This window comes from Diadema antillarum, unplaced genomic scaffold (assembly GCF_040938485.1).
Source record: "Diadema antillarum isolate AM-2024a unplaced genomic scaffold, OU_Dant_1.0 scf00000087, whole genome shotgun sequence".
Taxonomy (NCBI): Eukaryota; Metazoa; Echinodermata; class Echinoidea; order Diadematoida; family Diadematidae; genus Diadema; species Diadema antillarum.
The window spans coordinates 448,380-460,419 of NW_027270976.1; the positions used below are offsets into that span (position 1 = coordinate 448,380).

Below are 12,040 nucleotides of genomic sequence, written 5' to 3' on the forward strand. Positions count from 1 at the left end.
GGGCACTACAGTTCTAGTTCAGGCAATAATGTTGTATCCCCCTCAAGGCCAGTCCATATTATATTAATATGTTATATTCCTGTAGTCTGGCAATATGCAGAATGATACTCTTATTCCATAGTACTGATAACATGGCGAGTGAAATCTGCTGGTTATTCTCTGCACATATCTCTTTGTCACGTTGGTAGATTATTAAGTGGAGTAATCCGTAGGTGGTGATTAATCTGTCAAATGTTACTTTAAACCATACAAACCATTTGGATGAGCATTTAGAACTAATCATAACAGATGTGATGTATTACTCAGGTAATGTAATACTACGTTCATGTGTTGTATATTACGTACAATGTTTTTCCCAAATGAGACATTTCAAGACACAATCATCAAGGTTTGGGACTGTAATAAAGTTTCTGACTTTTACATCCTTCCCCTCTGAGTGGTTAATCTTTTACATCACAAACTCTGACTGTTCAGATACTATCAAAACCTGAGAAAAAGAGTTAGCATTGCAAAGACATTTGTGCATATCTGTTAAACATTTGTATGTGTGAGGGAGTTGAACAGAAATGCATGATGATATAAAATTTCTTCTTGTCTTTATTTCATATTTATGCTATTTTGTTGTTCAGAGGTATCCGGTCATCAAGGAAAGATCCACAGGATTTATTGGTTACATCATAGAGCTCATGGAATCTGATGCTGATGTGGTAAATCTTTTTCAGCTTTTTAGCTCTTTCCATAATTCCACTCCCTTTTAGATATAAGTGTTAATTCTTTCCTACTTGATTATTATGTTGCAGAATGTTTCAAATCAATTTCTCCCAATTTTTGTTCATTTGTCTCCCTGTTATGTTTTCTGATGGGAGGTGTGTGTACAAATATAACTTGCTGATCATGAGGCGTGGACCCACTACTATGTCTGAAGGAAATGATATAGAGCCTCAGAGTGCAAAATAAAATGTTGTATACACAACGTTAGCAGAATATTGTGTAAGAGAGAATACCTAATGAGCCTTTTCAGTCAACCATACAAACTCATCTTTGACATGAAAGCTAAATTTGATGAAAACCACCTCAATATGAAACCTTGAGAATTGTTATTTTTTCTTGTACCACCACATTATTTTACATGATGCACTATCATAATTTATTACTAATTTTCTTTTTACAATACATTAACAGCAGTCAATGTTTTCATAATTAACCCATAGAGATTTTACACATTTCCTTTTGACCTTATACGTTTTATCGATACACTATTTCTTTTCTCTTTTCTGCCAGGTAAAAAAGGTTGAACTTGTGCTTGATGTGACCAAAGACCAGAAGTATTTGGACAGAGCCAAGGTGTACTTCTATTTGCTCAGGGCCCATGGTAAGTTGGAGTTCAGACTCTCTGCAGATTTAAAGACAGTTGTTCAGTTGTAGATTACCATGTTTTCATTACATTTTCTGTATAGTTCATGTACTGGATCACTGTGAATCACACCTGACTGAATAAAAAACAAGTCAGCTTTCCTCATACTATGTTAATTGATTTTCAGAAATATGTTAACCATGGTCAAATGTAGTCTGATTCAAACAACAAGCTTATGTTCAATTCTTATGAAAAAAAAAATAGTTTTACAGTCTTTAGATGGAAAGTAAGTCAACAAAGTTTTTTTAACTCCGTGATATAGATACATATATATTTAATCTGCCTCACACCTACATCGTGACATTGATATTCAGATCCAGTTCAACAGCTGGTGGTATGTGAACCTACAAGGTGTGGATGAAATTAACTCTGATTTCATAGTGCTGTGAACATGATGTGAGACATGATGTAAAATTAAATCACTCCCTCACAGACATTATTATGCCTTGTCTATGAGAACCACAGTGATGTAATGATGATTAGTTTTACTCCTGGTTAAAGGATTATCAATGGATTGGGGATTCCATTCCAACACTGTTAGACAGACACAATTCCTTGCATGACATGGCCATGAAACACACAGAAGCCTGACACTTTGCGATGGAAACAGAGAAGCTTAAAATTATCTGGAATACTTGGAGGATATTTGTCTCTTTCTAATGCAGACATAACCATACTCCAAGAGTTTGACTAAAATATATGTATATATGTACTTTTTATAATGATAACTCTTCCATCAGTTATGAAGAATGACCATGAAGGAGGGCTAATGGTCAAGCAGCGGATGGAGGAAGAAGGGTTGCCGGTCAGTGAGTTCATGCTGAAGCGACTGGCTCTACTGTTGAGGAAAAACAACCAAGCCATCCCGTTTGAAGAACCACAAGTGAGTAACTATTGATAAAAAGACAAGCATTTTTATTTTCAATATTGTTTGTGATAGGTCCTCCCTGGTACATTATGTTATCAGACTATGCATTCCACAGCTCACTTTTAAGATATTTATTGTTTTAGTTGACCAGTAATGTCTTTTCATAATTCTATTTTCAAATGTAACTTTGTAGATGGTCTAGGGTTGTACATTATTATATGCAAACGAATGAAGATGATAGGCTTGCAAACTTTCCCTAACGTCATGGTAACTGTTTACGGCTGAAATGATTTTATAAATTATGTTGAAATGACAGCAAATGTTATGGTGAAAATAATTTGTGTCTTTAATGATCTGTATTTGTTTCTTCTGCAGTAAAGAAAGGAAGGAGTGATGTAAATGCAGAGGGTTGCTATAAATAAAGGTTTGAACAGTTTGGGACTGAAGCATGAGATGTAAAAACAAGGCAAAGCTGTGCACTTGAGCATGTCAAGAATTCTACCAATGTTGGATTAAATGGATGGCATGATGGACGGATTTTAGTATAGTCATATCTTCTTGTTACTATTGATTTGTTTACTCAAATTGTGCTTAATTCCAATTCTGTCATATACATTTCTTTTGACTGCACAGAACTCCCTATCTTTTTACCGAGAGAAGCTGAGAGTGGAGATGAAAGATAACTTGCCAGAGATCCAAGTCACTGAGGAGGAAAGCTGATGGAATCCAAGATATTCTCTGAACTTTCACTCATGTATCATTCTCACCACTAGAACTCTTCTGTTGACAATATTCAGCCCTGTCAGGGAAAATTATGAGACGGTTTGGAGCTTGGATATGTTGTCCACAGATTGACAATAGCTTTGCTGCTGCAGGGTGTGGTCATAGTTTGTGATGCCTGTAGTGTAATGGAGGCTGGTTCAACTTTCTGTAGAAGTGTATGAGAAGAATGATGAATCAAAGGTTGATGAGATAATTGATGTTATACATACTGTAACCTTATCAAAGTGACAGAGAGGAATTCATTCTAAAAATTATTGTCTCAGAGATATTAGAGTGATGGAATGCTTTTCAACCCTCCAATTATTTCCCAAACTAAATCAGATGACAACACTACTCTCTCATTTATCTCTTTCTTCTGTTTTTTTTTCTGTAAAATTAAGCAATCTTTGGTGATTGATCTTATATTTATCTAAATCAGAAGATATAAAGAGAGACATCAATTACACTGGTTTGTGACATCTAATTTTCATCACGCATGCCTGCCAGGACTTTGTTGATGCAATGTTGACACAGACTCTGTTAGAACTACTAGGATGACATTTGAATGTGCAGAGAAGTGCTTTGTGAGCCTTTACATTATCCTTTCCCTTTTTGTACGGGTTATACCAGATATCTTTTATTGACTCAATTGGCAGAAATTCACTCAAAAACAGAAGATCTGTCTTTGATCAAATGGTTTTGTGGCATTTGTGAGTAACATGACAAACTGGAAAACGTACATTAGAATTTGTAAGCATTACTCTGGTGTTTAATCTACCTTGTCTAATCTACCTTGTCAAAGATACTGAATTACATGAAACCTCTATCAAATTACCTTTTTAAGTGGGAATAATCATGTTTGGCTATGGAGATTGTTACACATTGTTACCTGTCAAAGTCTAGTTTAGATGATAAACAGAGTTATGGTCATTGTGAAAATCTCCTTCAAGGATGAAACACGTCAAAATAATAACACACAATGTACATCATATATAATAGTATGCTGAACCAGATCTTCAAGACACTGTGGGAGACATTTTTCCCCCTGTTCTGTTTCATTCAGGGCCTCAAGAGTCAATTTTAAAGGCTTGAAAGGAAATTAAGAAACCTGCAGATGTTCCATTTGATTCAAGGGAACTACACTGTTACAATTATTTGTCTTGTAGATACATTAAAGGGGATGGCTAGTAACTGATCAGTGGGAATCAGTGGGAATGCTGGGGGATGATTGTTCCAATCCTTGTGAGATTCATTTAAGAGTACATTATATCTAATTGTTGTGTGAAATTGTTTTCTTCAGAATGGTCTCATATTCAAGTAATGTGCAGTTCAGTGTTTCCAGGTTAGCATGCCTGTACAGTGCCGGGGCGATTGTTAAAGTTGTCAATTTCATGACTGTGTAATACGCTAATGATATACACTATTATATCGATACATTAATATTAACTTATGAGTAAATTTAGTGTATACATGGTAGCCTTACGTCCTCGAGTGTGCCCACTGAAACATACCTTTAGTAAACCGGGGCGATCGACACTGTACAGGCATGCTAACCTGGAAACATTGAACTGCACATTACTTGGATATGAGACCATCTGAAGCAAATGATTTTCACACAACAATTAGATATAATGTACTCTTAAATGAATCTCACAAGGATTGGAACAATCATCCCCCAGCATTTCCACTGATTCCCACTGATCAGTTACTAGCCATCCCCTTTAAGTATTGTCACCTCTGCTTAGCGTTGCAATGTGGATCATTTCTAGAAACAGAAACCTAGTTATGATGAGGTCAAATATAACCAGATGCCTGATTAAAGCTAGATACATGATATAACAAGCTCATTTTGCTGGTCCAATTCCTTTTACATTTGAAAAAAAAAAAAAATCCCTGATACAGTGGACTCCTGTTATATCAAAGTCCTCGGGACCGGCAGTTTTCTTTTCCTATATCGAAATTTGGTTATAACCAAACAAATAAACAATACAAATACATACTGTAGATGATGCTGTGGCCTGAATTTTTACTTCGTTGTAACCGGAATTTCATTATAACTGTGTTCGTTATAGCAGGAGTGCACTGTACAACAAGATTCTCAAGGAAACTTCAGTGGACCCAAGCAGCTCATTATAATAAACTTCCCCTGTACCAAGTTTGGAAGAAAATAATAACCTATATCAGTTCATATCAAACACAGGTGATATGGTGATTACAGTTTTCACATTGACTGATGTAGGGAAAAACTTGGGGGAAATAAAACTGTTTGACATTCATTCCTGTGAAATATGTTCTGGAATAGACTACTACTGTAAAAACCTTTTACTTCCCTGTTGACCATGATGTCAAATGAATTGTGACCTGTGTGTTATATGTTACTGTTAACTCACCATGTTGTCAGCTTACAGCATGGAATGCCTGCCTTCTTCTCAGGCACTGGTACCAGGCCAAACTCAAGAGAGTAGCAGCATCGTACCTATTTTATTTGTTACACTTTCTGCATTATACTATATGAGTTTTACCCAGTGGTGTTAAATAGTCGGTTTGTCTGAGAAAAAAAATGAGAAAGCACTGCATTCAATTATATTATGAGAATGTATTCCTGAACATCAAGATCTACCGAGCATCATTTTCATCTATTTAATAGATTGACGAATTGAATATGCAGAATATGATGAAAATCTTGTTCCTGTTTTACTTATTCATTGTCACTAGACCTGAAATGATTGAGAGATAGTGAGAAATGATTGAGAGATAGTGAGAAATGATTGAGAGATAGTGAGAATGGGAGTTGCATTGTGCGAACACAGTGTACAGATATTTACAGTCAACCTTGCTTAAGTTGACCTCGCATAGGTCAAATTATCGCCTAAGTCGAAGGTCTTTTCAAGTCCTCTTTTCTTTATATTCTATTGATTGTGATATTCTCTAAGTCAAAGTTATTTCGACAGTCCACATAGATTTGACTTAGGCAAGGTTGACTGTAATGTAATACAAAATGTGCATGTCTCTGTGGAACACAGCAATTTTCTAATTTTGTCTTTGTTGTGGTATGCCCTACTCTCGACAATTGATATAACTCTGTATTTACAGTGAATTTAGTAATATATTGATATGACTTTTGCAATATTGAACATAAGTAGATTGTCTGAAATCACACTGGGACTTGTATGGAGCTCCAACATGCATGATGTTAGCTAACCCAAGGTGATTTTCTCTCTCTCTTTACTCCATCTATCTCACGCACACACACATACACTGTACATTCTTTTTCATTTGTATTCAATTCAAATAAAATAAAACAAGGACATGCAAGAGTATAGCATGGACTGAATAACTTACAGAGTTCACATGTTTATCAAATCTTGAATCTTATGAGTACAAGGGCGGCGGAAAAGGGGGGGGTCAAAACTAGTTTTTACCTCTTCCCCCCCCCCCGTGCCCCCTGTCACAAATAATCAATTAGTTAAAGACCAAGATGAACAATAAAGGTTTTTTTTTTTTAAAGAAAGATATTATTCAGAGGGGTGAAGGTGAAGGTGCGAGTTTCTCCAGTTTGTCTCCCTCTACAAATTAGATTTGTTAAGGTCGCAACTTCTGATCTGTAAATTAACAAACCTGTCGGAAAAAGGGAACCAGCGGGACTCGAACCTGTCATCTACTGCTTTCCTGGCAGCGACTCTACCACCAGGCTGTCCCTGGTTGCCGGCAGTGACACGAACGTGGTTCCTTTTTCCGACATGTTTGTTAATTTACAGATCAGCAGTTGCGATCTTAACAAATTTAATTTGTACAGGGAGACAAAGTAAAAAAACTCGCACCTAAAGGCTTTTTTCTTGTCTAAAAGTTGTCAATTTCATGACTGAAAAAGCGAAATTACACTAAATACACTAACAATATACATTATCATATCTATACATTAGTATTAACTTACGAGTAAATGTAGTGTATATTGTACATGGTAGCTTTACGTCCTCGAGTGTGCCCACTGAAACATACCTTTAGTAAACCTTACATTTTTTTTTCTTTTCTTCTCTGCTTTCTAGCAGTATAGAAATATTTTTCATTGCTCGAACAATGCGGTCACGTTACATTTCAGACGAATGGTAAAGTGAAAGTGGCTCGCTCGCTCTGCATGCACTTTAGTAAAGTGAATAGTTTTCATAATTTATGATCATAGTCCTTCGCAGTGATTTCTTTTATTACGTTTTATTCCCTAGAAATTTAATTTTAAATGCTCTATAAACGCGACAAAAAGTCCCTACCGTTGGAAGGGGTGCCTTCCCACACCCTCCCCCCGCTCGGTCGCTTCGCTCCCTCGCCGAAGATCTCACACCGTCACATAATGTACCCTTCGTATGTTATGATCATAGTCCTTCCAACTGATTTTTGATTTTCTCAATATGTTAATTCTCTAGAAATTTGCTTTTAATGCTCTATAAACGCGACTTTTGTACAAAAAGTGTTTACTAAAAGTCTGGTCGCTTCGCTCCCTCCCCGAAGATCTCACAAGGTCACATTAATGTACCCCCTTTGTAATAATCACAGTCAAAATGGTTTTTTTTTTTTTGACCCATAGTTTCTATAATTTCCTAATCATCTGAAAAGTTGTAAGACAGGTGTGAACACCAATCCCCACACGGCGACCTAAGGGGTGTATCCCCTGGCTCCATCTCCTCCTCATCGGTTGCTAGTTACGCCTCGAAAAGAAACAAATACAATGTACGAGTTAGACTTGGATAAGAATGAGACCCTTCCTCTTTTTGTCGATGATAGTACATGTAATTCAGGAACATGTTTTGGGAGCACTTAAGAAGGTTCGATATTTGGCTACATAAGGAAAGGAGAGCGAAAGTCTTGTCTAGTGCTATATTACGTATGCTAAGGAATCAAAGTGTCGCGACGAGGGCTAGTAAAACTTGTGTTCAAATTAGAAAGGAAAGCGAAATTACAATGCAACAACGAAATTACTTTGAAAAGACAAGTGTACCGAAACTTTATGAATGTAGTTTTTTTTTTTTCTTCTTCTTCTTCTTCTTTTTGCAGGTTAACGTGAAACCGAGAGTATCAGAAGACGGCAGGTTTTTGTCGATGTACATGTTTAGGGATGCGGCACGAAAGAAGCAAGATTTCGTACTAGCAAACGAAACGAGGAAGAGAGAGGGAGGGAGAGAGAGAGGGAGAGAAAATGTGTGTGGGTCTGGGGCGGCCGATGAGAGTTCGTTGAACCTTCGTTGGGAATGTTCCATAAACTAGGTCAAGGGGTGACGTGATCAAAGGGCACACGCTTTACACCCTAGATTCTCACCATGACTTCCGTCACCAGCAAAAACATGAACTAGTTGTGCTTATGATGTCGAGTGAAAAAAGGAAGGAAAATTACGATTGGGTAGGTGCTGCAGAAGAATTATGGTTTATTTCGCTCGAAGTTAATTGTATAACGTAAGAAAAAGTGGTAATGTAGTTTTTCCCAACGCGTCTGTATGAACAGTTCCCCGATAACTATATAAAGACAAATTTCGGTATGTTCCGTGGTAATACTGTACATGTATCAGCTATTTATAGGTTTGATGTGCAAAATTAATTCGGAGGACATAGGGCAGCACTAGATAAGGCAATTCAAGAACGACTTTCTAGAGTCACGAGTATGAAGGTAATAAGCCCGTGAAAATGGACTTGTTTATTAACGAGGTTCCATTGTACATGATCAAAGTCTAGATTATTTCATGTACGATATTTTTTTTCTATCTTCCACTCGAACCTTGAAGTGATTTCTAGAGAATGCATCATCATTCATTCATAAAATAAGATTTTAATTTTCGTTTGATCCATGCATATAAACCCCTTATCATGTTTGCTGTCGTCTGATGTGAGTCCATATCGTATTTGTAAATAAAATACGCTACAAGCATGTTGCGATGGTGATAGAGAATAAAGACGAACTTTTTACCACTCTCCTGCCATGATTGACATCGTATTGCCTATAATTTATATTTTCTTATGTAGGGCCTAATAAGTAGCCTCAGTTCATGCGCTGGTCAAAATAAACGGCAGTCGTAAAAAGCTTAGAGCCTTGAAGCTCACTGGCTAAGTGTGTCTTGGAAATCATGGCTCCAAAGTCAAGTTTGATGCCGCCGTTTGCGTATACGTTCTTGTTCCACGCAACACATCATGTGCTTGAGAGCTTTTTTATCAGAGACATGACTATAGCATGTTATGTACTTGTACTACCCTTCCGTTGGATTTCCTTTCGAACAAAGGAAAAACACCTGAAGCAAGAATTAGCCAAAGACAATGTGACTTTGTCAAGAGGAATGTGAGACGGAGTGATATTATCATGATCTCAAATGAGAGGACTAACACAGAAATCAATTTCGCGACTTCCTCTGCTCAGTGGGACAGGTAGTATACGTGCAGTATATAAACATATGTGTACCTCCGTTTCATTATTAATTGGATGACGCGAAATAAAAACCACGAAAATTTCAGAACATTTTATACTAGACGGTCGAGATGGTTCAGTTGGTAGCACGTCAGCCTCCAGATCCGAAGGACCCGGGTTCGATTCCCAAGTCTCACTGAGCAAATATGTGCGTAACCATACCGTCCCCTCTTGTAACAGGCAAAACATTCTGTCCCTCGGATATTGGGCATAAAATGGAGGTCCCGTGTGTGAGAGAGTCACAACTCATGCACGTAAAAGATCCCACTTCATTCATTCATCGCAAAGAGCAGGGTGTTTAACCCTGTGAAATGGTCCCGCGCCTCACATCCAGCTGGACCCCATGGAAGACCAGCTAGCTGAATATGGATTATCCAAATAATTATCTTCTCAGATGGAAAATTAAACAAATACACACACATTGACAGATATAGGACTAATTCATGATAAATACTTCATAGATGGAGGTGGTTATTCTTTTTCCTTATGGGAAGTTTTAACTAGTAGTGGAGTACGTAGGGCCCGTCTCTGATCCCCTCCCCCTCTTTTTATTTTGCACATGTAACATGCTTATTTTTCCCCCTCATCACAGCTCATACGACCTTCGGACAAAGTTTGATAGAGTAGGCTGCATACCACAGGCATAAGATAAGCAATTCCATCCTCTAAAATGAAATCACTCGCTCTTGGTGATACTGTTTCGAAAATATTTGTCTTATCGGCAATGTGTGAATAGTTAAATCTATTTGTGTACCGTATAATGCCTCTGGTGTCTTCACGTATGTAATGGGCCCTATGTACAACGGTATGTACTAGGTGTTTCAAAAAACATTTCCCACTTTTGATCATTAATAGTCCAAAAACTATTCATCCGATAAAAGTGTCATTGATATGAATAATAGCTGAAAAGTGTACAATTTTGTTGAAGGTAATTTGGATGTGAAAGCATAAATCAGTTTCATTAAATCTAAAATTGGTTTCGTAGTAAGGTTTCAGATTTTGGTCAAATTTTAATCCTCTGTACAAAAATGAATTTGCACAGGAACCAATGATGTGTATGTGAGTGTGTGCTGACAATGGCCCTGAACAATGGACATGCCTGAACCACCTGTTGACTAGGCGTCAGTCTCGCGCTCCCAGGCACATGAATGCTTAATCAATAATTCATGTGGATTGCCCTGGGCACTGCTAGTCTGAATTCATGCATGGTTAAGGGTGAAATGCATGCACATGGAAAAAGTACTTTAAAGCACATGCTTCCATATGCTTGCAAACACCACATTTCATTCCAGCTGGCAATCATTTTCAGATTTTGCTTCACATTATCACGAAATCTGGGATGTAAATAAGCATAAATGATCTAAAGTTCTTCATTTTAATACAACTGTCTACTAATAGTCTGACAAATTTGTCGCTTTTTCGATAAAAGAGATCATTTTTGGTGAAGAGTTCAGCAGCATTTTTCATCAGGGTGATTTGCTACACAGTAGATTTATTTAAGGCTCCATATACACAAGTGTACACTCTGATTGATTTTCTTTGCTTCCTGTCACCATGTTTACGACAGAACAGAAGGTATTCATTGTAATTTCGTTTTTCAGAAGTAGGGAGACCACTCAACGACGGTATCGGCAGCCGTTTGACTTTACTCAGATACTGCCAGAGGCTGAATAAAGACTAGTTGTGAGAGTGGAATTTTTCATGAATTAATAATGAAGCATTCAAACCCTGGGCATTGTTCAGGACCATTGTCAGGTTGTTAACCACACACTCAGATACACACCCATTGACCCCTGTGCAAAGTGAAAATTTTGTACAGAGGGTTGAAAATAGGGCAAAATCTGGAACCTAACTGTGAAATTAATCATAGATTTCATGAAACTGATTTATGTTTTCATATCTAAACCACCTTCAGCAAAATTGTACACTATTCAGCTATCACTCATATCAATGACAGTGTTATCTGACATATAGTTTATGAATTATTAAGTATCAAAAGTGGGAAATGTTTTTTGAAACACCTAGTATAATTGATGTGCGTGAGTATCTATGTATGAAGAGGATCTGATGCATGTAGGTCTACATATAAATATATTTCCGTGAACCATGTATAGGGCCTATATCCATACGCGGAATGGTGGGTCTAGGGCCAATACCCCCCTGGGCAATAACCCTAGACCCTTCCCCTGACCCTAACCCTCGGTTCTAATCTTGAACCTAATCCATACCCTCAACCCAAACTCTAACCCTAAACCTAACCCTAACCACGTAATCTTTACTCTAACCTTATCACTAACCAGTATTTAGCCGGGGATTATTGCCCTGGGGGGGGGGGGGGGGGGTAATTACCCTGATACGGGAATGGTCAATCCTCTCACGACCATATCTTGGTACTATCTTTGTAGTCATTCCATCGCCATTTGACGGAAATTTTACCGGATATCCCACTCTGCACATCAGCATTCCATATCATTGCAAATAAATGCCAGTTAGCATGAACTCGCACAATTATTCTTCCCATGGGATGCATAATACAGCGAAATTACATCTGCAA

The 12,040-nt window shown here is 37.5% G+C and overlaps 1 protein-coding gene across 1 annotated transcript in view; it reads left to right on the forward strand.

The window, feature by feature from the left end:
• Positions 1–3,049, forward strand: part of LOC139718055 (leucine-rich PPR motif-containing protein, mitochondrial-like) — a 49,672-nt gene extending 46,623 nt beyond the window's left edge. Inside the window, exons 34-37 of the mRNA XM_071629546.1 lie at positions 630–707; positions 1,282–1,372; positions 2,155–2,297; positions 2,916–3,049. Coding sequence (XP_071485647.1) covers positions 630–707; positions 1,282–1,372; positions 2,155–2,297; positions 2,916–3,002 — 399 coding nt within the window. The 3' untranslated portion in view covers positions 3,003–3,049. The remainder of the gene's footprint in view (positions 1–629; positions 708–1,281; positions 1,373–2,154; positions 2,298–2,915) is intronic.
• Positions 3,050–12,040: the final 8,991 nt, after the last annotated feature.